Consider the following 24,631-nt stretch of genomic DNA (forward strand, 5'->3'; position numbering starts at 1 on the left):
GAAGGCAGAAGAGCTAATAAAGCGCTTCTGTCTTCTCCTCGGCTTCCCCGCTCTCACTAATAGGTGGGAACCCTTTCTGCTCCTGCTACAGTGCAAAACCTGTGATCCATCTGCTGTGCGGCGCTCTGTGCAGAAACACAGCTGATGGCAGGATCAGCTGTGTTTCTACCCAGCAGGGCGGGGGCCGCAGGTTGTACACCCCTGGTCTAGAGTCACCTGGGATGTCCCAGTAGGAGAGGTTGACGAAGAGGATGAAGGGACTGAGATACCCGAGCTTGGTCGAGTGCCTCGACAGTCGCCCGTGGCCAGCTCAAGTGGGGTGGCTACTGATAGCACTGTGTTGCTGGGGAAGACCGAGGAAAAATGGGCTCAAGTGCAAGATGATGATGATCCTGACTTAAAGATGATCAAACACTGGGTGAAGACTGGGATATGGCCCAAGATTGAAGAGCGAAGTCGCTTGTCCTCAGATGAATGGAAGCTGTTGCAGCAGTGGGATCGGCTGTGAATCCGAAATGGAATCATGTACTGGAAGGTATTTCTGCCAACTTATCTTGAAGAAAGGTGGCAGATAGTGATACCTAGCAGCCTGTCCCGAAGAGTGTCCCTCGAGGGACATGAGAAGGGGGCCCACTTTGGAGCGGAGAAGACATACAAGTGGGAACTGAGATTTGAATACTGCCCGCAGTTGGAGCAGATTGTCCGTAAAGTGTTCCAGAAGTGTCGAGCATGCGAGCTGGTGAAGCCTCCTGAGCAAAGAGCCCCAATTCAAGTTATCCGAACGTCTGCGCCACTGGAGATCCTAACGATCGATTATATCTTGATCGGCCAGTCGGTGAGTGGTCACCAGTATTGCCTTGTGATGACTGATCACTTCACTAAGTTCTCTGTGGCAGTACCTACCCTTGACCAGACGGCGGAATCAGCCGCCGGTGCAGTGTGCAAACACTTTATGCAGGTGTACGGATGCCCGAAGCGGATTCATTCTGATCAAGAAGGGAAGTTCATGGAAGAGCTGTGTCGGCTGTATGGGATTGAGAAGTCAAAAACGATGCCATACCACCCGCAGGAGCAGGGCAATGGGGCCTGTGAAAGATTCAAAAATACGCTTCTACAGATGCTCCATACTCTGGAGAAAGAACGTAAGTTGCGCTGGACCGAGTATTTGCCTGAAGTACTCTGGACGTATAATAATCGTGTTTACAACACTACCGGCTATACTCCACACATGCTGCTGTTCCGTCGTCCAGGGCAAAAAGTTGCCGAAATGAACCTTGGACCTCTTTCGCAAGAGTTCCCTAGGATAGCTGACTCATGGGTAGTGTTGAGCGCAAATAATCGAATAGCGAATTTTTTTTCTCGAATATCGCAAATTTGAGAATTCGCGAATATTTTGAATATAGTGCTATATATTCGCTATATCGAATATTCGTAAACTTTAAACATCTGAAAAAACATGATCTATCACTGCTTCTTGCTTGTGGGCCAATGAGTCATTGGCCCACAAATAAGATTATACCACTATATTAGCTAAATCGATCGATTCTAAATCATTTTTTCGAATATTCGCTATATTGCGAGAAGCAGGGTGGAATCAATCTTGTTATTCGAATTCCCGATTTTTACCCGAAAAACGGGAATGTTATGAATGATCGCGTGAGGAATCGATCTTATGAGTGACGTAATCGTGTCACGTGCCCTGGTTTCGGTTTTGCATTGCTTCCAGTGGAGTTTGGCGTTCATTCTGTCTTAAAATCGCCGATCGAAAATGGGCAAAATTCGATTTCAAAAGGAAGAAGAAATTCTTCTCACTGTAAGTAATATTGTATTACAGCACTGTATTTTATTTCATATTGCATGCATGTCAGAACAATATTTAGCAACACTCGATCTACATCTAATTTATTTATATGTAGATTGAGTGTTGCTAAATATTCATGTATGCAAATTTATTTTTTTCCTCCGCCGCCCCCCCCATAGCAGATACTACTGATTATTTTTTTTTACCCTTTTTGGACTCAGACCCAGTTGGTACAGTTTACTGCAGTGTATTTTCATCATGAACTGTGGGGATCAGAACCTTTTGCCACGATGCGATCCTGATAGGATAGTCTGTACAGCCAATTAGAGTGATCACTGGTCCTGGATCGGTTAGCCGAAATCCCTGGCTGTGTGTAGAGACAGGGTAACCGGTTGCTGGACGTCATGGTGGCTTATCTGAGGCTGCAAATGGCCCCCATACGCCCGGGCCCTTCACACTGATTCTACTTACCTGGGGGTCCCTGCTCCCAGTTCCACACACCGCCGTAGCTGCTTCTCCCTGTGCGGTGTCGGGAAGGAGCAGCCAATGATGGGGACGAACCTCCCTAGCATCGCAGGTGACGCCGTGGAGGCTCCGGATCCCGACACTGGATGTTTTGATCCACGCACATGGAGGAGGAGCTGCACCGGTAGATTCAGTGTGAGGGGCCCTGGCGTATGGGGGTCCATTTCGAGCCTTGGATAACCACTTTAATGCACGTAAAGTAATTTTCCCCAAATCACCCTCTGGGGGTTCCAGCAGTTTGGCAGACAGTGGACATCCTCGTCTTCTGCCTGGAAGCCTCCAGTGTTACCATTGATTTTAATGCAAGCCTTAGGTTTTATAAAAAAAAAAAAAAAAAAAAAAAAATATAACATTTTTACCGAATTTATAAGAGTTTCCCCCAAGGTTCATTCTTCTCATTGTTTTCCAAAGGAAGGTCACTCCGCCCTGTCGAGAGCTTTCAGATGGGGCGTTCCGATCCCTCTCTTAGGGCAATATTCAGCCAAGAACACCCTTTAGGGATACAGCCGCATCAATCAGGGTGCAGCAGGTCACAAATGGAGCATGCTGGGAGTCGTAGTTACACAGAATTCCTTTCTCCGTTAAAAATAATTATTTGTTGAGCTTTAACCCTAAGGAGTCCCTGTACCAGGTGGTCTGCTGACCATATAGTAAGATGTGAGGAGCGGTGAGTACATGTCATACTGAGAAGAGTGCCAGGAGTGTGACTCTGCTGTCCAGCGACTCGCCCAGGAATATTACCATGTCCGTGGTCTCCTGGTTCATCTCCTGCTGAGGAGTAAAGCTACAAACAGCAGAGAAGGGTGTAGAAAAGAGACGCTGCCTTTATTGGAACTCGGCTTCACAAAACGATATTACCGCATAATTATTCATGGAAACCATCAGACATTGGAGAGGAGTCCAGCTGTGTGCAAGCAAAAGAGCAGGGGCGACTGGGGCAGAAGCAGAATGAATGGACAGCCTCCAAGGGCCAAAACCTACTAATCGGCCCCAATAAAAAGATACAAAAAGCCAGCAAGCCCTTCCCATGACCGGTCACAGGAAGCTGGAGAACGGGGCGAGAGCCCAGAGCTGGCCTTTTATTTAACCATAAAGTAAGGACAACCACGGCGTGACCCACAGCAGCCCTTGGGGAGACGTCCCCAGCCTCTTCTCCCGACCTCCCCACCATCTACGACATGACCCCGAACACTGGATTGTGGCGGCAGATGCTGGGCCCGATCTCCTCATAGTCCTTTTTCGTGTGGCACACCTGGTAAAACTCCGGCTGAAGGAAGAAGAAAAGAGGCAATGATCATTCTGCAGGACGGAGCGCTCCGATGCTACACATGACTGAAAGCGCCACATCCTGCCCACAGAGGAAAGGGACTTGTGGCACAGATTTCAAACTTGGAAGGCAAAGTGCTGCATTTGGGGCGCTGTGGACCGCCAGCATTTCATATGTGGACTTACCTGACCGTACAGGGTGGTCTCCCGAGCCTCAGGACAAAGGAGTCCATTACTGTCACGGCCATGCCCATGACCGTGACTCCTTTACCGCATGCGGTTGCCTGCGGTTTTGTATGGGCGTTCAACCACGGGTGAGGGCCGCTTGTCTGTGGCCTCACTTGTGGTTGCCGCGGGCAACCAGTGTTTTTAGCAGCAGAGCAGCCTGAGCGTCGCTAGGTAGCTTGCTGCCCTGGCATGCGGTCACACCTAGCAACCCTTTGTTAGGTGTGTGTGTTGTGTGCACTGTGTTGTATGTCATTGTGTGCACTTTCCCCTTTAAGTGGTGTTTTCCCTTCCCTGGTGATGGAAGGGTTAATCTCCTTCCTAGTGTGTGTGCACTGGGTGTGTCCGTTTGTGGGTGTGGCTGCCTGGGCTATAAAGCCTCAGTTAAGACCTGATGTCTGAGGGGTACTCCAGCCTTGTAAGCTGGAGGAACTCTCCTGGTCTCTTCCATCTGCCAGTGTGGGCCACCCTTGTGATCATAAATTGTTATACTCTACGTTATGTTATGATCAGTTGATTTGTTCCTGTGTATATTTGTGCAGCTATGGATCTGGGTTCCTGTGTGTGGTTGTGTGTTTGCTGGGTTCATTGAATCTTGTCTGGACTTCAGCTTGCCTGCACAGGGATCCAGTCAGCAAGGCTGTGGCAGGTAAGTGGATCTAGTTCGCATTACCTGCCATATCCATAGTACTGTTTGTGTCCCCCCATTTTCCCAACAGCTTGGCCGTTGAGACTCCTGCTCCTCCGTGCCTAGGAGGAGTGGGGCGTCTTACTCTGACTCCTAGCGCAGGGACCGGACGGAGGGTGAGTTAGGGATCCGAGGTTCCTGCGCATGGGCCCTCCTACCTTTAAGGTCGGCCCATGCAGTTAGGAGTTAGGGTCAGGGTAGGGACGCTCTTAGGAGGTGACCTGCTCCCTATCCTGTTCTCCTGGCCGAGTAGGCCATAACATGACCAGGCTATACACGGCTGAGGATTTCCCCCATCCTCAGCCGTGACAATTACACAGGCTTCACACCTGAGAGACGTGCCACCCTGCCCCCATCACAGCGGACAATGGCTGTGGACTTACCTGACCGTACAGGGTGGTCTCCCGAGCCTCAGGACCAAGGAGTCCATTACACAGGCTTCACACCTGAGAGACGTGCCACCCTGCCCCCATCACAGCGGACAATGGCTGTGGACCTACCTGACCGTACAGGGTGGTCTCCCGAGCCTCAGGACAAAGGAGTCCATTACACAGGCTTCACACCTGAGAGACGTGCCACCCTGCCCCCATCACAGCGGACAATGGCTGTGGACCTACCTGACCGTACAGGGTGGTCTCCCGAGCCTCAGGACCAAGGAGTCCATTACACAGGCTTCACACCTGAGAGACGTGCCACCCTGCCCCCATCACAGCGGACAATGGCTGTGGACTTACCGTGGACGCCAGCATGGAGCCTCCAAACCAGACGGCGTAGCGCTGCATGTGGTGAGTGATCACCTGAACGTCAATCGGTTTCGGCTAAAAGAAAGAAAGAAAGAAAAAGAATGAAGAAAATAAAATAAATAAATAGAAATGTGACTCAAGGCGAATCATTAACCCCCAACACACCGACACTGAAATACCCTCCACCCACTTTACCGATTTCATTCAAGGTGAAGGCTGAAAATTTTACCAGCCTTCTCAATCGGACAAAGAAATAGGAAAATAAAAGCAGCAGCAGGGGGCGCTCTACAGAGTGTACTGAATACCTCGGTGTCGATGCTACATTTATAATTACAGAAGCGTTCAGATCCGAGGGTTGGTTTGAAAACTGTAGAATATTTTTTGTGGGACAGCCCCTTTAATATCCATACACCCAGACCCCCAGCTGTACGTGAGGGGTTAACGAGAAGCTGATCATACGGCACAGCACCCTGGGGTGTGAATAATGGAGGGGGCAATTCTCATCGCGTCAACGATATTGGGGACGTGTCAGGAAGGCAAAATACTGAATCCTACGTTCTGCCTAGTTGAGTCCAGTAGTTGTCCTCCTCACTACCTGGAGACGGGGGCAGGAACCTGTCAACGGCTGAACCCCAATACCATAGCGGGTTTGAATGGGGGAGGGGGATTAAAAAGGTGCTGAATGATGCGGTGTCATCCAGGGTTTTGGACCCCACTGTAGCTTTCAAAGACTCTATAAAGAGAAAGCTGGAAATGGGGCTTAATAAATAACAAAAGCAGAATTTTCAGGTGGATCAGAGGCGTAGGGGGCGCACACAGAGGCGAGGCGTAGGGGGCGCACACAGAGGCGAGGCGTAGGGGGCGCACACAGAGGCGAGGCGTAGGGGGCGCACACAGAGGCGAGGCGTAGGGGGCGCACACAGAGGCGAGGCGTAGGGGGCGCACACAGAGGCGAGGCGTAGGGGGCGCACACAGAGGCGAGGCGTTGACCGCTCCACAGATTCCAGAATGTTCTTGCCTCCTAATAGCCAAGTAACAAGAGGCTCGTTATTTTTACGGGACTTGGGGAGGGCATGAAATGTCGTTCCACCACAATTTCGCTGGATGGTTTCATGAGGGAAAGGTTGGAATGAAGGCCTCTTGTTACTTGGCTATTAGGAGGAAAGAACATTCTGGAATCTGTGGAGCGGTCAATGCCTCGCCTCTGTGTGCGCCGACTCCCTGCAGCCACGGCGGTACATCCCAAGGGGAAAGGATCGCTTATTGATGGTGGATTTTATCTCCAGACACTTGAGTGTCCAACGTGTGCCAAATGTTCACCCACAATAGCGTCTGTATTTGTATCATGGTGGGAGGAGCGCCTCGTCTACACTGATCTGAATCCATGCTGATATGGCACCGACGACGTGCTCGTTAAACGGAGGAATGATACGGTTCCCATGTCATATCAGGTAAGTCACTGCTCCGTCCGGACAGTAACCATGTTATAAATCTACCCATAGGTGAATCTGAAGGAGCTGAGAGAAGTTCAAGTGTGAACACGGTGTTACTAGCTCACGGCTGACAGCACAGTACGATTACAGTGATACCACATTTATATAGCTTTATGGGTTTTGTATTTACAGCGTTCCCTATGAGATAAAACTGACCTGTTCCCTTCATTCTCCGGGTCAGTACGATTACAGTGATACCACATTTATATAGGTTTTGTGTTTACAGCGTTCCCTATGAGATAAAACTGACCTGTTCCCTTCATTCTCCGGTCAGTACGATTACAGTGATACCACATTTATATAGTTTTATGGGTTTTGTTTTTACAGTGTTCCCTATGAGATAAAACTGACCTGTTCTCTTCATTCTCCGGTCAGTACGATTACAGTGATACCACATTTATATAGTTTTATGGGTTTTGTATTTACAGTGTTCCCTATGAGATAAAACTGTCCTGTTCCCTTCATTCTCCGGGTCAGTACGATTACAGTGATACCACATTTATATAGTTTTATGGGTTTTGTATTTACAGCGTTCCCTATGAGATAAAACTGACCTGTTCCCTTCATTCTCCGGTCAGTACGATTACAGTGATACCACATTTATATAGTTTTATGGGTTTTGTTTTTACAGTGTTCCCTATGAGATAAAACTGACCTGTTCTCTTCATTCTCCGGTCAGTACGATTACAGTGATACCACATTTATATAGTTTTATGGGTTTTGTATTTACAGCGTTCCCTATGAGATAAAACTGACCTGTTCCCTTCATTCTCCGGTCAGTACGATTACAGAGATACCACATTTATATAGGTTTTGTGTTTACAGCGTTCCCTATGAGATAAAACTGACCTGTTCCCTTCATTCTCCGGGTCAGTACGATTACAGTGATACCACATTTATATAGTTTTATGGGTTTTGTTTTTACAGTGTTCCCTATGAGATAAAACTGACCTGTTCCCTTCATTCTCCGGTCAGTACGATTACAGAGATACCACATTTATATAGGTTTTGTGTTTACAGCGTTCCCTATGAGATAAAACTGACCTGTTCCCTTCATTCTCCGGTCAGTACGATTACAGTGATACCACATTTATATAGTTTTATGGGTTTTGTTTTTACAGCGTTCCCTATGAGATAAAACTGACCTGTTTCTTCATTCTCTGGGTCAGTACGATTACAGTGATACCACATTTATATAGTTTTATGGGTTTTGTTTTTACAGTGTTCCCTATGAGATAAAACTGACCTGTTCTCTTCATTCTCCGGTCAGTACGATTACAGTGATACCACATTTATATAGTTTTATGGGTTTTGTATTTACAGCGTTCCCTATGAGATAAAACTGACCTGTTCCCTTCATTCTCCGGTCAGTACGATTACAGAGATACCACATTTATATAGGTTTTGTGTTTACAGCGTTCCCTATGAGATAAAACTGACCTGTTCCCTTCATTCTCCGGGTCAGTACGATTACAGTGATACCACATTTATATAGTTTTATGGGTTTTGTTTTTACAGTGTTCCCTATGAGATAAAACTGACCTGTTCTCTTCATTCTCCGGTCAGTATGATTACAGTGATACCACATTTATATAGCTTTATGGGTTTTGTATTTACAGTGTTCCCTATGAGATAAAACTGACCTGTTCCCTTCATTCTCCGGTCAGTACGATTACAGTGATACCACATTTATATAGCTTTATGGGTTTTGTATTTACAGCGTTCTCTATGAGATAAAACTGACCTGTTCTCTTCATTCTCCGGGTCAGTACGATTACAGTGATACCACATTTATATAGCTTTATGGGTTTTGTATTTACAGCGTTCCCTATGAGATAAAACTGACCTGTTCCCTTCATTCTCCGGGTCAGTACGATTACAGTGATACCACATTTATACAGTTTGATAGGGAAAACTGTAACAAACAAAACCAATAAAACTATATAAATGTTGTATCACTGTAATCGTACTGACCCGGAGAATGAAGGGAACAGGTCAGTTTTATCTCATAGGGAACACTGTAAATACAAAACCCATAAAACTATATAAATGTGGTATCACTGTAATCGTACTGACCGGAGAATGAAGAGAACAGGTCAGTTTTATCTCATAGGGAAAACTGTAAAAACAAAACCCATGAGATAAATCTGACCTGTTCTCTTCAGAGAGCAACTGTCCTTCTCATATTTCACCAAATGGGGAGATTTTTGGACATTTCTGAACAGTGACAACCTGCTGCTACTATATTCCTTGTCTGCAACGTGTTGGTGTACCACAGTTTAGAAATGGGGCTTGCAGTGTTTTAATGGAGGATAGGCTTGCTGGACAGTTTCCCTTTGGATCATTCCTGGGAGTTGGACCAGTGGCGTCTCGTGTGTCAGGTGAGCTGTGAACTCCGGAGTATCTTGCCGTACATCCCAGCACTGTGCTGCTCCAGCTAGCACTCCAGGGATTTATTTTTACCTACTTATTAATTTCCAAAATTATACAACAAAAAAGTAATTATGAAGAAAAATTACCCACAAAACCCAACCAATAAAGAGGAAGGGTGACCCCAAGACAGAAAAATCCCAGTGAGAGGAGAAGAAATGATAGTTTTAGATGTATTTTCTCTTCATCGGCTATTTTTCTAAAACTGATCTGATTTACCTTTTGTGATGGTCTTTCCTTATTGTGTGGTTTGACTCACTAAGGACTCCCGTTCTTGGCAATTCATTCATTATCCATTTAACCAGAATCATTTTCCAATCCAAAAAGAGCAACTGTCCTTCTCATATTTCACCAAATGGGGAGATTTTTGGACATTTCTGAACACAGTGACAACCTGCTGCTACTATATTCCTTATCATAAGGCTATCAGGCAGCAATGGTGCTGAAGATGTAGAGGTCTGGTACTGGCAGAGATCCTCCTGAATGATGGACCGGTGTCTCCTCATCATTGTAGATGTAGAGGTCTGGTACCGGCAGAGATCCGCCTGAATGATGGACCAGTGTCTCCTCATCATTGTAGATGTAGAGGTCTGGTACCAGCAGAGATCCTCCTGAATGATGGACCAGTGTCTCCTCATCATTGTAGATGTAGAGGTCTGGTACTGGCAGAGATCCTCCTGAATGATGGACCAGTGTCTCATCATTGTAGATGTAGAGGTCTGGTACCGGCAGAGATCCTCCTGAATAATGGACCAGTGTCTCCTCATCATTGTAGATGTAGAGGTCTGGTACCAGCAGAGATCCTCCTGAATGATGGACCAGTGTATCCTCATCATTGTAGATGTAGAGGTCTGGTACCAGCAGAGATCCTCCTGAATGATGGACCAATGTCTCCTCATCATTGTAGATGTAGAGGTCTGGTACCGGCAGAGATCCTCCTGAATAATGGACCAGTGTCTCATCATTGTAGATGTAGAGGTCTGGTACCGGCAGAGATCCTCCTGAATGATGGACCAGTGTCTCCTCATCATTGTAGATGTAGAGGTCTGGTACCGGCAGAGATCCTCCTGAATGATGGACCAGTGTCTCCTCATCATTGTAGATGTAGAGGTCTGGTACCGGCAGAGATCCTCCTGAATAATGGACCAGTGTCTCCTCATCATTGTAGATTTAGAGGTCTGGTACCGGCAGAGATCCTCCTGAATGATGGACCAGTGTCTCCTCATCATTGTAGATGTAGAGGTCTGGTACCGGCAGAGATCCTCCAGACAAATGGACTTGTTCGATTTCCATTGACAATTATTTAAGAAAGCAGTTTTGAGTGGCACAGCCAACCTTCCCCCTTTCTTCAAGGCTGGAAAAATGTCACTTTTTTGCGCACTGGATGTGCTGATGTGCTACTTGATGGTGCTCTGCCCACAACAATGTCATTTCAAAGAATAGGAAAATATTCAGGCGGCCCTCACCATTCGGAGCAACAGGCTTTTTATTCCTCCAGAATTGGTTGCTGAGTACATCAAAAGCTGAACCCATAGAAGCTGTAGCTGGATGCATCAATAGCTGGGTACATCGGAAAGCTGGGTACATCGGAAAGCTGGGTACATATGAAGCCGAGTACATCAGTGACTGGATACAATAGCTGAGTACATCGGAAAGCTGGGTACATCGGAAAGCTGGGTACATATGAAGCCGAGTACATCAGTGACTGGATACATCGGAAAGCTGGGTACATCGGAAAGCTGGGTACAAAAGCTATATCCATAGAAGCTGTAGCTGGATGCATCAATAGCTGAGTACATCGGAAAGCTGGGTACATATGAAGCCGAGTACATCAGTGACTGGATACAAAAGCTGAGTACATCGGAAAGCTGGGTACATATGAAGCCGAGTACATCAGTGGCTGGGTACATCGGAAAGCTGGGTACATCGGAAAGCTGAGTACATCGGAAAGCTGAGTACATCGGAAAGCTGGGTACATCGGAAAGCTGGGTACATCGGAAAGCTGGGTACATCGGAAAGCTGGGTACATCGGAAAGCTGGGTACATCGGAAAGCTGGGTACATCGGAAAGCTGGGTACATCGGAAAGCTGGGTACATATGAAGCCGAGTACATCAGTGACTGGATACAAAAGCTGGGTACATATGAAGCCGAGTACATCAGTGACTGGATACAATAGGATGCGGCACGGGATGGACTTGCATACATGCAGTGAGTGAACTTTGGCGACGGCCGTTTCACACATCAGCGCTTCTTCTGGCCCTTGGTTTAACTGCGCGTCCGCGGCAGTTATTTAAGCGTCGGCTCCCGTGTCTCACATCGGTGACGTCACCGGGTGCTCCCGTCTGACGTGGCCTCGGAGCCGGTGCCATGTTCAAACACTTTCAGACGTAAACAGTCATAGAAACACTTGGCAGTCTATGTTATGATTGAAGCCTAGCGGACCCAGTGCGCAGGATCCGCGGTGCCAGTCTCCTCCCTGTGGGGGGTTCTGTACCATTTCTATGCCTGCGGATTTCAGTACGCGGGCCGCCCTCGCCTGATGGATAGGTTCCCTGATCCTCTCATTTAGGCTCCTGATGGTTTTGCCAAATCTGCCACATATGCAAATTAATAAATAAACAAACTTGGGTTTACAAGTAATTAATGCTTTAACCCCGTGTTGGATTCCTCCAAAGTATAGGGTTTCCCACATATGCAGCCTCCACAGCGGCGATTGCTCTTGGGTCTCCACCCGTCTAACCAGGTTTTTTGTATTTCCTCCCTAAAACGGCTAGGAACAATCCTATCTTTAAGGGTACGGCACCTCCTAAATGCGACAGTAGAGCGGGAGCCTTTTATATTTGTAAGATCGTCACCCCCTTCCACAATGTCCCCATTACTGCGCATCACTCTTAATCTGTTCTGCCATGGGACTAAGGAGAAGACAAATGGCCCCGAGTCTCCCCGGTCCGTCTCCTCAACATGGCATCGTTTAGTAGACTAACTGGGTATCCTCCAGATAAGAGGCCTGCCTTCTATAATCCTCCTCCGATTTATTGGTGGCGGTGGGTTTGCGATACCCTTCCTTCACCAAGTCGCCATCCCTTACTGTAATGAATACATCCAAACCTGTATGTGAAGAGCATATTCATATAATGGACCTTATTCCAGTACTCCACAAAGTCCACCAAACCTTTCCCCGAGCAGATGAGGAACACGTCCGGTATACGGGAGGAATCTATAGCAATGTGTCCTCAAGTCCGGTGCCAAGTTTTTGTCTAGACCACTTATCCCGGAATTGGAAGCTTTATTTTTCAAGATGAGGCCCGAGGCTCGACCAATGGAGTCACCGCGCTCTTTATTCCTCAGACTCGCCATCAGAGCCCTAATGCCTTCTTCTGGGGGTGCGTGTGCACAGAGGAGAGGTAGGAGCCTCGTCACACAGAAGACTTCTTGACTGCCCCTGTATTTTATATGCGGGCTCCGTCTTCACTTCCTCTTACACCTGAACATTTCCCAACTGTCTTCGCGCTTCAAATACACAGTAATCCTTGGTGATTCGCGCTACATTTCCCCCTTGTCCACTAGATTGTAGCCACTCGAGTGCCTTTTCTTCTCCTTTATCTATATTTTTGGTGATTGGGGATAGAACAAAGCCTTAACCCCTTCCAGCACTTTACATTGAAAAATGTCTATACTACACCCTCCTGCGGGCAGGAACTCCGCTTCTAGTGATATGTCCGCCATCCACTCCAAACAGGATATTTCAGCTGGACTGAAGCCAGCGGTCACTGCGAACCCCAAGGGTCCTATGGCCGCGGGCGTCTCTCCTTCCATAGCTGCGAGCAGTTTTGGCACATTCCTAAACCTCCTATTTAGATGTAACTTTCTTATGGCTTTGAAGAGATCAGTGTCAGACGGCTCCACCAGACGGTGACTGACCCCCCCTATTGAGGACTCCCACAGTCTGGTGGAGGCACGGAGCCGGGCAGGTAGATTCCCATGGACAGTATTTCCCTGCCCGTTCTCGCCCCTCAGGGTCGGTTGCTGTGCGCTTGTCGAGCTTCCCCTCTTGAACGGACATACCTGTGGTTTCTCTATTTTTGGGTTGGATTGTGACAGTTTTAAGGGATCGCTGTACTTGGGGGGGGGGGGGGGTCATTCTCACAAGAATCGTTGTCCACCACAGCTTTCGGGGCCAAACATTGCATTTATTGGGACATTTTTCATACACTGAACAGTCCAGTTACTAATCACTGGGGGGGTGAGGTTCCCACATACCTGCCCGGCAGGGCTCCCACTACACCTGTTACGTGGCCCTACCTCAGCTACAGAACCCTGTTCACACACGGAACCCATATGCGGCTTTTCTCAGCCCGTAGTTCCCCAGCCGCTCCGGCTGTAATCAGCCCCGTACCTGTATGGCCCAACAGTCCTCCCGACTCCGGCCTTGTGACCCTTGAATCCCGACGTTCCCCAACCTTCGGGCTGTCACAGTGCCCCGGGGTCTCTCAGCCTGGCGAGCAGAGACCACGCACAGAGCCTCTGTATCTCTCACCAGACTGACCTCCTCTGAGGCGCTTTATGCCAGCCCGATTACAGCAGGCCTCACCTGCCATCACCTCAGGTAGAAAGGAAAACCACCTGTACTGGAAGGGGGTGGACTGGCAACTCCCTCTACCAAGCCGAGCCACCAGTCCAAGTAAAATCCAGCCCAGAAAATGTATACATAACTGTCTCAGCAAACTATGCTTTACTGAGGCCACTGCCACTGTCTGGATTGTATCTGTCTCGCCCATCTGAGGTACCCGAGTGGGACAACACGCCTTCCAGCACTGTTCACATTACCACACAGTCTATACAGCATTCAATAACCGCTTCGCACCGCACACCCCATGAAGCCCTATGAGCAGGAGAAGATGTAGGAGATCCTGGGCAGCTGCTGTGCAATACAGGGCACACCACTCGCCCACCAGTCCAGCGCCTCACCCTCCCCGAGGTACCCCGAGAAGTTCTCAGAGTCGGGCAGATGACCCTCAGAACCATCTCTGTCCTAATGCAGGGCTCCAGATGGCGACCAAAATGGTCGCCAATGCCACTTAGAATTGCAAAACGGCGACAAGACTTTGTAGTCTTGCCGCCATTTGTGCCTAGACCCTCCACTGCTCCGCCGCTTTAAGAAGAAAGGTCTTGCAATCCAATAACATTATTAGTGAGGGGGCTGCTGATTGGTCAGTATCAGCGTGCTGCCGTGCCACGGGGAGTGCGCTCACTGCCGACTGCTCCACAGACAAGGGGCAGCTAGCCGCATGGAGGTGAGCGTTCTGCGTACACTGCGCCATGTGCTGAGGGTGCCCCCCATGTAAGGGCACTGATGGTGGACGGCTGCGCTCAGCCAGTAACGCCGGGCTCTCCTCACACTAGCAGATGAACCCGATTCCATAGCCGGTTTCCGCTTTTCTGTCCCAGGGCCCGGCGCACTTTACATCTGTAAGGAATGCACGGTTGCCAGCACGACCAATCATCGCAATGCAGTGCAGGGTTTCAAATCGTGACAGTGAATGGGGTCGCATTGCAGCCCTACAGTTGTGAGAAGTATTGGGGCTGTCATGACAATGGCGCCTCTCACTAGCGGCTATGCTGCATTGCTACACTGCGATCTCTGCCTATGGCAGGTTTGTCACAGCCAAAGGCCCCTTGCAGACTAGCATTGCTCCCGCAGCGAGTCTGCAACGTAGCTCCCGGCCTGACGGAATCGCATAGCATTGTATTGATTTATGATGCCATGTAAGCCTTACAGTCCTGGAATGTATTGGATAACACTGGCATAATGCTGTCTGTTATCCAATACATTCCAGAACTGTAAGGGTTACATAGCATCATAAATCAATACAATGCTATGCGATTCCAGTCAGGCCGGGATCTACGTTGCAGACTCGCTGCGGGAGTAACACTTGTCTGCAAGGGGCCAAAGTCACCATGTTGTCACGGCAGAGGATGGGGGAAACCCTCAGAAGATGCCAGAAGATGTTAAGTCGCTGCTCGGCCAGGACGACAGAATTAGGGAGCACCTCCTATCGCGTCCCTAATCTGACCCTGACTCCTAGCCATATGAGCCGACCCTGATGGTAGGAGGGCTCATACTCCGGAACCTTGGAGTCCCTACTAGCCCTCAGGGTGGCCCTGAACTAGGAGCTGGGTAAGACGACCTGTTCCTCCTGGATACGGAGGAACAGGGGTCTCACTGGCCGAGCTGCAAGGAAGGGGAAACACATACAGGCATATGGATATGGCAGGTGAACAACCAGTTCCAAACCTACCTGCCACAGCCTTGCTGACTGGAACCCATGCACCAGTACTGCGTCCACACAAACACCCGTGAGACACCCACCACAAAACACACACAGGAAACCAGGACATCCATAGCTGCAATAAACACGGTAAGGATAACACATCAACTAGACATCATACATAGGATTTATGACCACAAGGGTGGCCCTCACTGGCAGATGGTATAAACCAGGAGGATGACTCCAGCTAACACCATGGCTGAAGTACCCCCCCCAGAGTCTGGCATCCAGCAGGAGCTAAATAGCCCCAAGTGGCCACACCCACATCCAGTGCTCACACACAAGGAAGGAAGGGTTAACTCCCTACACCAGGCAAGGGAGGACTGCCACTTAAAGGGGAAGTGTCCAAACAAACATCACACTGCAGCTGTTACCGCAGGCAACGACATGCGTGGCAACCATGTCCTGGGAAACAGCCAGAAGGCCAAGACACTGACACCACATGTTGCCACGGGCAGCCACCAGTGAAGGGAAAATGTCACAGTGCACACCAGACATAGAAAAGGCACCTGTACAAAGACAGGTTGCCAGGAGTAACCGCATGCACTTGACAGCAAGCTGCCTAGCAACAGCTCAGGCTGCTATACTGCCAAGTACAAACATGTTGCCAGCGGCAACCACACGTGAGGCAACCTACCAGCAGCCCTCACCATGTGGTTGACAACAGACCAAACCGCAGGCAACTGCATGCGGACCCAGGAGTCGCGACCATGTAGCCCCCGGCTTAACCCGTGGTGATGTAATAAATGGCCATTTGGGACGACCACTTTACACCCCTCTTTAGTTTTGCACTTAGTCCATCCATTCTGTATGCACGGCTGATGTGCAGGAGCGGTCCAGCGGCAGTTACCTGCCAGGCTTCAGAACAGTGCAGCATCGCAGACATGGTGAGCGGGAGAGGTCGCAATTAGGGAACCAAGTTTTATGCGAATCGACTTCGGATGTTTCATCCCAATTCGATTCGCTCCTCCCTAGTCCCAATAAGGATGGACAAGCGTCATGGACATGTCTAATGTGTATGACTACGCACAATAATTTAACTGCCATTCATGGAAGAGGGGAGACGCGCCACTGCCACCAGCATGGCGGGGACGGAGCCTCTGTGAGTAGAGACCATGTGCCCAGGTGAGGTCACACCAGGAGTGCCCGCCTGCCCTGCAGGTTTATGAATGGAAAACTAATGGCCAAGAGGCTGAAGAAAACTCCGCTACTGACCCTTATGTTACAACAAAAATTTGGCGACTAAAACATTTCATTTGGCTCCAAAAGTTTTCAGATTAGGAGCCAATGGCTCCTTGATGTTTTCTTGTCTGGAGTCCGGCCAAGGCTCCATACATCAGTGGTGAAGGGGCAGCCGCCTCACCACAGTGGGCACCATGGAAAGCATTTCAGGTGACAATCTGTCTGCCATATAAACCCCGTGGAGCGGTTAATTCCCAGGCCAGAGATATTCAGAAGAACGGGCAGGAGATGTATGAGGAGCCGCATCTGAACGCGGCCTATGACTCTGCCACGGACTCACCTTCAGACGACCTCCACTCAGCTCCTCGCTCAACTTCAACCTGGCATCAACCGTTCTCTTCAAATCTCTCTGCAAGCGCCGGCCAAAGTCCCTAAACATGGTGGAGCCCCCGGAGAGGACGATGTTCTGTGCACAGAAGAGCAGAGCAGTCAGCATCACCCATGAGGGTCACACACTACTGGCCGCCGCCGCAGTACTAGTCGTCCGCTCACCTTGTAGAGGGGGCGGCGGACATCAATGGGGCAGTTCTGAATCACTTCATCCACAACTTCTGAGATCGGCTGAGTGAAGTCTGGATTAGCAAACTACAAAGAGATAGAGATCATTAGTACAGAAGAGCCGTCAGGTCATGTGTGGTGGTCTGAAGTATGGAGACATCCCACTGACCTCAGGGTGGAAGAAGATCTCCGGACCCAGGAACCTCTCGTAGCCAACGTCGATGCAGAACTCCTTCTTGGACACGGCATTGATCCCGCTGTACTGCTTGATCCACTTGGCACTGTCCATGTCATATTTGCTGAACTCTTTCACCAGGTCAGGACACACGTAGCTGAACCGTTCCTGCAAGAAGTGAAGAAGATGACGGCTCGGAGAGTGGGGGGGCGAGTGTGCCTGCAGAGGGGGGGGGGGGGCAAATGCGCCTGCAGAGGGTGGGGGGGGGCGAGTGCGCCTGCAGAGGGTGGGGGGGGCGAGTGCGCCTGCAGAGGGTGGGGGGGGGGGGGCGAGTGCGCCTGCAGAGGGTGGGGTGGGGGGGGGGGGGGGGAGTGCGCCTGCAGAGGGGGGGGGGGGGCGAGTGCGCCTGCAGAGGGGGGGGGGGGGCGAGTGCGCCTGCAGAGGGGGGGGGGGGGGGGGGGGGCGAGTGCGCCTGCAGAGGGGGGGGGGGGGGGGGCGAGTGCGCCTGCAGAGGTAGGGGGGGGGCGAGTGCGCCTGCAGAGGTAGGGGGGGGCGAGTGCGCCTGCAGAGGGTGGGGGGTGAGGGGGGCGAGTGCGCCTGCAGAGGGTGGGGGGTGAGGGGGGCGAGTGCGCCTGCAGAGGGTGGGGGGTGAGGGGGGCGAGTGCGCCTGCAGAGGTGGGGGGGGGGGGCGAGTGCGCCTGCAGAGGTAGGGGGGGCGAGTGCGCCTGCAGAGGGTGGGGGGGGGGCGAGTGCGCCTGCAGAGGGTGGGGGGGGGGCGAGTGCGCCTGCAGAGGGTGGGGGGGGGGCGAGTGCGCCTGCAGAGGGGGGGGGGGGGCGAGTGCGCCTGCAGAGGGGGGGGGGGGGGGCGAGTGCGCCTGCAGAGGGGGGGGGGGGGGGGGGGGCGAGTGCGCCTGCAGAGGGGGGGGGGGGGGCGAGTGCGCCTGCAGAGGGTGGGGGGCGAGTGCGCCTGCAGAGGGTGGGGGGGGGGCGAGTGCGCCTGCAGAGGGTGGGGGGGGGCGAGTGCGCCTGCAGAGGGTGGGGGGGGGCGAGTGCGCCTGCAGAGGGGGGGGGGGGGGGCGAGTGCGCCTGCAGAGGTAGGGGGGGGCGAGTGCGCCTGCAGAGGTAGGGGGGGGGCGAGTGCGCCTGCAGAGGGTGGGGGGTGAGGGGGGCGAGTGCGCCTGCAGAGGGTGGGGGGTGAGGGGGGCGAGTGCGCCTGCAGAGGTGGGGGGGGGGGGGGGCGAGTGCGCCTGCAGAGGTAGGGGGGGCGAGTGCGCCTGCAGAGGGTGGGGGGGGGCGAGTGCGCCTGCAGAGGGTGGGGGGGGGGGGGCGCGAGTGCGCCTGCAGAGGGTGGGGGGGCGAGTGCAGGTGTTATCAGTGATTGGTAGTATTCTCTGTGTAAGTGTGTATACAGAGATAGCTTTATATATAATCTGCTCAGCTCCTCCTGCTCTATAACACGCTGCCTGCAGATTACATGGTGACAGGTTCTCTTTATATATAATCTGCTCAGCTCCTCCTGCTCTATAACACGCTGCCTGCAGATTACATGGTGACAGGTTCTCTGTATATATAATCTGCTCAGCTCCTCCTGCTCTATAACACGCTGCCTGCAGATTACATGGTGACAGGTTCTCTGTATATATATAATCTGCTCAGATCCTCCTGCTCTATAACACGCTGCCTGCAGATTACATGGGGACAGGTTCTCTTTATATATAATCTGCTCAGCTCCTCCTGCACTATAACACACTGCCTGCAGATTACATGGTGACAGGTTCTCTATATATAATCTGCTCAGCTCCTCCTGCTCTATAACACACTGCCTGCAGATTACATGGTGACAGGTTCTCTGTATATATAATCTGCTCAGCTCCTCCTGCTCTATAACACCCTGCCTGCAGATTACACGGTGACAAGGTGTCTCTATACATGATGTGCTCAGCTCCTCCTGCTCTGTTGTGTGTCTCCTGTCAGGAGCAGGGTGCTTCCCCTGCGGCGGTAGGATCAGTAGTGTCAGTGCCCTGTATTCTGAGGGTCCGGTCCTGCGGGGCCCAGCTGCTCCTACCTTCACGGCTTTGGCGGTCTCCAGGGACTGCTCTGGGGGGATCCCCACCTCGCGGTCTCGGAGGAGCTGCTGGATGAAGTAGGTGATGTCCCGCCCGGCGATGGGGATGTGCTTAATGCAGCTCCCGATGACGTAGCCTTCAGCCTGCGGGACACAATGGAGAGCAGAACATCAGGAAGGAAGAAGCATGAAGGAGCAAGAAGAGACCTCTGACAACCCACCACCTTCTGCAGTACCACCCAGCATCCGTGTACATCGGGGGGCTGGCAGTGTGGAAGCCTCGGAAGGAGGACCTGTCGTTACTCACCACCGGGATGACATGAGTGACGCCGTCCCCGCTGTCTATCACCGTGCCGGTCAGAGTGCGCTCGCCGACCTGTCGGGACGTCCAAGAAGCAGCCAACGCCAGCACCGCCTGGAAGGAGGAGAGGAGGAGCGTGGACCCCAGGTTCTGTACAGGAGCCCCCAAATACCAGCCCCGGGGGGGGAGGGGCGCTCACCTGAACCGCGATGTACAAGCCGGGGACGTTGAAGGACTCGAACATGATCTCCGCCGTGTACTCCCTGTTCTCCGGGGTGTTCAGCGGCGGCTCAGTCTGCGGAGAGAAAGGGGGCGAGTCAGCGGGCGAGTCAGCGGAGGAGCGGGCGAGTCGAGAAAGGGGGCGAGTCGGCGGGAGGAGGGGGCGAGGAGCGGGCGAGTCGGGGAAGGGGGCGAGGAGAGAAAGCGGGGGAAGGAAGCGAGGAGAGAAAGCGGGGGAAGGGGGCGAGGAGAGAAAGCGGGGGAAGGGGGCGAGGAGAGAAAGCGGGGGACGGGGGCGAGGAGAGAAAGCGGGGGAAGGGGGCGAGGAGAGAAAGCGGGGGAAGGGGGCGAGGAGAGAAAGCGGGGGAAGGGGGCGAGGAGAGAAAGCGGGGGAAGGGGGCGAGGAGAGAAAGCGGGGGAGGGGGCGAGGAGAGAAAGAGGGCGAGTAGGCGGGGGGAGGGGGCGAGGAGAGAAAGAGGGCGAGTCGGCGGAGGACCAGTCAGCACAGCAGAGCCGACTGGTCCCCCACACTACACAGCACGGCAGAGCCGCCTGGTCCCCCACACTACACCGCACGGCAGAGCCGACTGGTCCCCCACACTACACCGCACGGCAGAGCCGCCTGGTCCCCCACACTACACAGCACGGCAGAGCCGCCTGGTCCCCCACACTACACCGCACGGCAGAGCCGACTGGTCCCCCACACTACACCGCACGGCAGAGCCGCCTGGTCCCCCACACTACACCGCACGGCAGAGCCGCCTGGTCCCCCACACTACACAGCACGGCAGAGCCGCCTGGTCCCCCACACTACACCGCACGGCAGAGCCGCCTGGTCCCCCACACTACACCGCACGGCAGAGCCGCCTGGTCCCCCACACTACACAGCACGGCAGAGCCGCCTGGTCCCCCACACTACACCGCACGGCAGAGCCGCCTGGTCCCCCACACTACACCGCACGGCAGAGCCGACTGGTCCCCCACACTACACAGCACGGCAGAGCCGCCTGGTCCCCCACACTACACCGCACGGCAGAGCCGACTGGTCCCCCACACTCACCAGGAGGAAGTAGTGGTCTTCCGGCTCAGCCCGCAGATACTTGAAGATCACCTGCTCCATGAAGCGCTCCATCAGATCCCAGTCCTCCACGATTCCATGACGGATCGGCCACTGCGGAGGCGGGACAGAGGGCGGTCAGAGATCAGCTGACGGGGCAGGTGCAGAAGTCCTGGGGCCCCGCACTCTTACCTTCGTGGCGTAGGTGGGCTTATCTATGGCCTCGTCTCCGATGAAGAAGTCCAGGTCGTCCACGCCCTTCATCAGCCGCCTCTGGGCCTGGTCGCCCACCTTCGCCGATTCCTTGATGGCGATACCTGCGGAGAGGGCGGAGCGGTCAGCGCCTGCAGCGGGGTCACCCAGTGCCTGATGGGGGTTGTGACTGGAGGATACTCACATGACGGGATGATGAACTGCGGCTCCGTGTTCCCCGCGTATCCCAGCTTGGTGTACCTGACGGAGAAGAGCAGAGGTGCTGAGGAATGTCTGTCCGAGGAGGACACGCCCCTAACAGACAGCACCGCTCTATAGCTCCCTCCCCCGCTCTGGCCACAGGATGTGGAGACCGAGGAGGACACGCCCCTACCCAACAGCACCGCTCTACTGCTCCCCCCCCGCTCTCTGACCACAGGACATGGAAACCGAGGAGGACACGCCCCTACCCAACAGCACCGCTCTACTGCTCCCCCCGCTCTCTGACCACAGGACGTGGAGACCGAGGAGGACACGCCCCTACCCAACAGCACCGCTCTACTGCTCCCCCCCGCTCTCTGACCACAGGACGTGGAGACCGAGGAGGACACACCCCTACCCAACAGCACCGCTCTACTGCTCCCCCCGCTCTCTGACCACAGGACATGGAAACAGAGGAGGACACACCTAACCTACAAGAAAAGGCTGAGAGCGACCCCTCCCCCAAGAGTGACACAATATACAGGGCCCCTCACACTATACAGGGCTCCCTTCCCCCGATCTGACCACAGGATGTGGAGACCGAGGAGGCCACGCCCCTACCCAACAGCACCGCTCTACTGCTCCCCCCCCGCTCTCTGACCACAGGACATGGAAACCGAGGAGGACACGCCCCTACTTAACAGCACCGCTCTATAGCTCCCTCCCCCGCTCTGGCCACAGGATGTGGAGACCGAGGAGGACACGCCCCTACCAAACAGCACCGCTCTACTGCTCCCCCCGCTCTCTGACCACAGGACATGGAAACCGAGGAGGACACGCCCCTACTTAACAGCACCGCTCTATAGCTCCCTCCCCCGCTCTGGCCACAGGATGTGGAGACCGAGGAGGACACGCCCCTACCAAACAGCACCGCTCTACTGCTCCCCCCCGCTCTCTGACCACAGGACATGGAAACAGAGGAGGACATACCTAACCTACAAGAAAAGGCTGAGAGCGACCCCTCCCCCAAGAGTGACACAATATACAGGGCCCCTCACACTATACAGGGCTCCCTTCCCCCGATCTGACCACAGGATGTGGAGACCGAGGAGGCCACGCCCCTACCCAACAGCACCGCTCTACTGCTCCCCCCCATCTGACCACAGGACGTGGAGACCGAGGAGGCCACGCCCCTACCCAACAGCACCGCTCTACTGCTCCCCCCCATCTGACCACAGGATGTGGAGACCGAGGAGGCCACGCCCCTACCCAACAGCACCGCTCTACTGCTCCCCCCCCCATCTGACCACAGGATGTGGAAACCGAGGACACGGCTAACCTACAAGAAGAGGCAGAAAGCGACCCCTCCCCCAAGAGTGACACACTATACAGGGCCCCTCACCCTATACAGGGCCCCTCACACCCTATATAGAGCCCCACACCTGGGAGCCCCACACCTGGGGGCCCCTCACACCCTATACAGAGCCCCTCACCACACCCTATACAGAGCCCCACACCTGGGGGCCCCCCACACCCTATACAGAGCCCCACACCTGGGGGCCCCGCACACCCTATACAGAGCCCCACACCTGGGGGCCCCGCACACCCTATACAGAGCCCCACACCTGGGGGCCCCCGCACACCCTATACAGAGCCCCACACCTGGGGGCCCCGCACACCCTATACAGAGCCCCACACCTGGGGGCCCCGCACACCCTATACAGAGCCCCACACCTGGGGGCCCCGCACACCCTATACAGAGCCCCACACCTGGGGGCCCCGCACACCCTATACAGAGCCCCACACCTGGGGGCCCCGCACACCCTATACAGAGCCCCTCACCACACCCTATACAGAGCGTCTCACCTGGGGGCCCCTCACACCCTATACAGAGCGCCTCACCACACCCTATACAGAGTCCCACACCTGGGGGCCCCGCACACCCTATACAGAGCCCCACACCTGGGGGCCCCGCACACCCTATACAGAGCCCCACACCTGGAGGCCCCGCACACTATACAGAGCCCCACACCTGGGGGCCCCGCACACTATACAGAGCCCCACACCTGGGGGCCCCGCACACTATACAGAGCCCCACACCTGGGGGCCCCGCACACTATACAGAGCCCCACACCTGGGGGCCCCGCACACTATACAGAGCCCCACACCACACCCTATACAGAGCCCCACACCTGGGGGCCCCGCACACTATACAGAGCCCCACACCACACCCTATACAGAGCGTCTCACCTGGGGGCCCCGCACACTATACAGAGCCCCTCACCACACCCTATACAGAGCCCCACACCTGGGGGCCCCTCACACCCTATACAGAGCGCCTCACCACACCCTATACAGAGCCCCACACACCCTATACAGAGCCCCACACCTGGGGGCCCCGCACACTATACAGAGCCCCACACCTGGAGGCCCCGCACACTATACAGAGCCCCACACCTGGGGGCCCCGCACACTATACAGAGCCCCACACCTGGGGGCCCCGCACACTATACAGAGCCCCACACCTGGGGGCCCCGCACACTATACAGAGCCCCACACCTGGGGGCCCCGCACACTATACAGAGCCCACACCTGGGGGCCCCGCACACTATACAGAGCCCCACACCTGGGGGCCCCGCACACTATACAGAGCCCCACACCTGGGGGCCCCGCACACTATACAGAGCCCCTCACCACACCCTATACAGAGCGTCTCACCTGGGGGCCCCTCACACCCTATACAGAGCGCCTCACCTGGGGGCCCCTCACACCCTATACAGAGCCCCTCACAAAAACCGCTCACCCTGTACCGCAGTCCACCACACATGCCGGGAGCCGGGCAGCCATGTCCGAAAACGGGAGCGGCTTCCGCACAAATTGACAGCAAGATGGCGGCAGACTCCCAGGCAGAGGAAACTACCACGGAATGACATCCAATCACGTCAGGAGGCTGTCCGTATTAGCCAATCAAAGCCATGCTCGTAACCTGCTACAGCCAATCACAGCGCTGCAGGTAGCTTTAGTCAAACGAATTAACTAAATCAGCAAATACTTCCTAAAAAATGAACCACCCAATCATAGGAGAAGAATGAGTAGAAGCAGCCAATCACTGGAGAGAACTCAGCAGGAACAGCCAATCACTGGAGAGAACTCAGCGGGAACAGCCAATCACGGAAAGCT

At 53.5% G+C, this 24,631-nt stretch overlaps 1 protein-coding gene across 1 annotated transcript; it reads right to left on the bottom strand.

Annotated features, from left to right (window-relative positions):
- Window positions 1–3,125: 3,125 nt before the first annotated feature.
- ACTR3 (actin related protein 3) lies at window positions 3,126–24,394 on the bottom strand. The gene is made up of 12 exons (XM_040439243.1): window positions 24,255–24,394; window positions 21,456–21,511; window positions 21,251–21,375; window positions 21,062–21,172; window positions 19,982–20,077; window positions 19,789–19,896; window positions 19,482–19,625; window positions 17,411–17,584; window positions 17,236–17,328; window positions 17,024–17,149; window positions 5,240–5,323; window positions 3,126–3,593 (listed from the first exon to the last, which is right to left on the bottom strand). Exons 1-12 carry the CDS (start codon window positions 24,296–24,298, stop codon window positions 3,498–3,500), a joined length of 1,257 nt encoding a protein of 418 aa, XP_040295177.1. The 5' UTR covers window positions 24,299–24,394; the 3' UTR covers window positions 3,126–3,497.
- Window positions 24,395–24,631: the final 237 nt, after the last annotated feature.

The sequence above is a fragment of the Bufo bufo genome, chromosome 7, assembly GCF_905171765.1.
Source record: "Bufo bufo chromosome 7, aBufBuf1.1, whole genome shotgun sequence".
NCBI classification, from domain to species: Eukaryota; Metazoa; Chordata; class Amphibia; order Anura; family Bufonidae; genus Bufo; species Bufo bufo.

What these genes read in the sequence shown, in the direction of transcription:
- ACTR3 (XM_040439243.1), bottom strand. Translation starts at nt 24,298, where the DNA reads ATGGCTGCCCGGCTCCCGGCATGTGTGGTGGACTGCGGTACAGG. An exon ending in GCTTGTACATCGCGGTTCAG is followed by an intron (nt 19,897 to 19,981) that starts GTGAGCGCCCCT and finishes TCCTCCTTCCAG; the next exon opens with GCGGTGCTGGCGTTGGCTGC. An exon ending in TCCGCCGCCCCCTCTACAAG is followed by an intron (nt 17,150 to 17,235) that starts GTGAGCGGACGA and finishes TTCTGTGCACAG; the next exon opens with AACATCGTCCTCTCCGGGGG.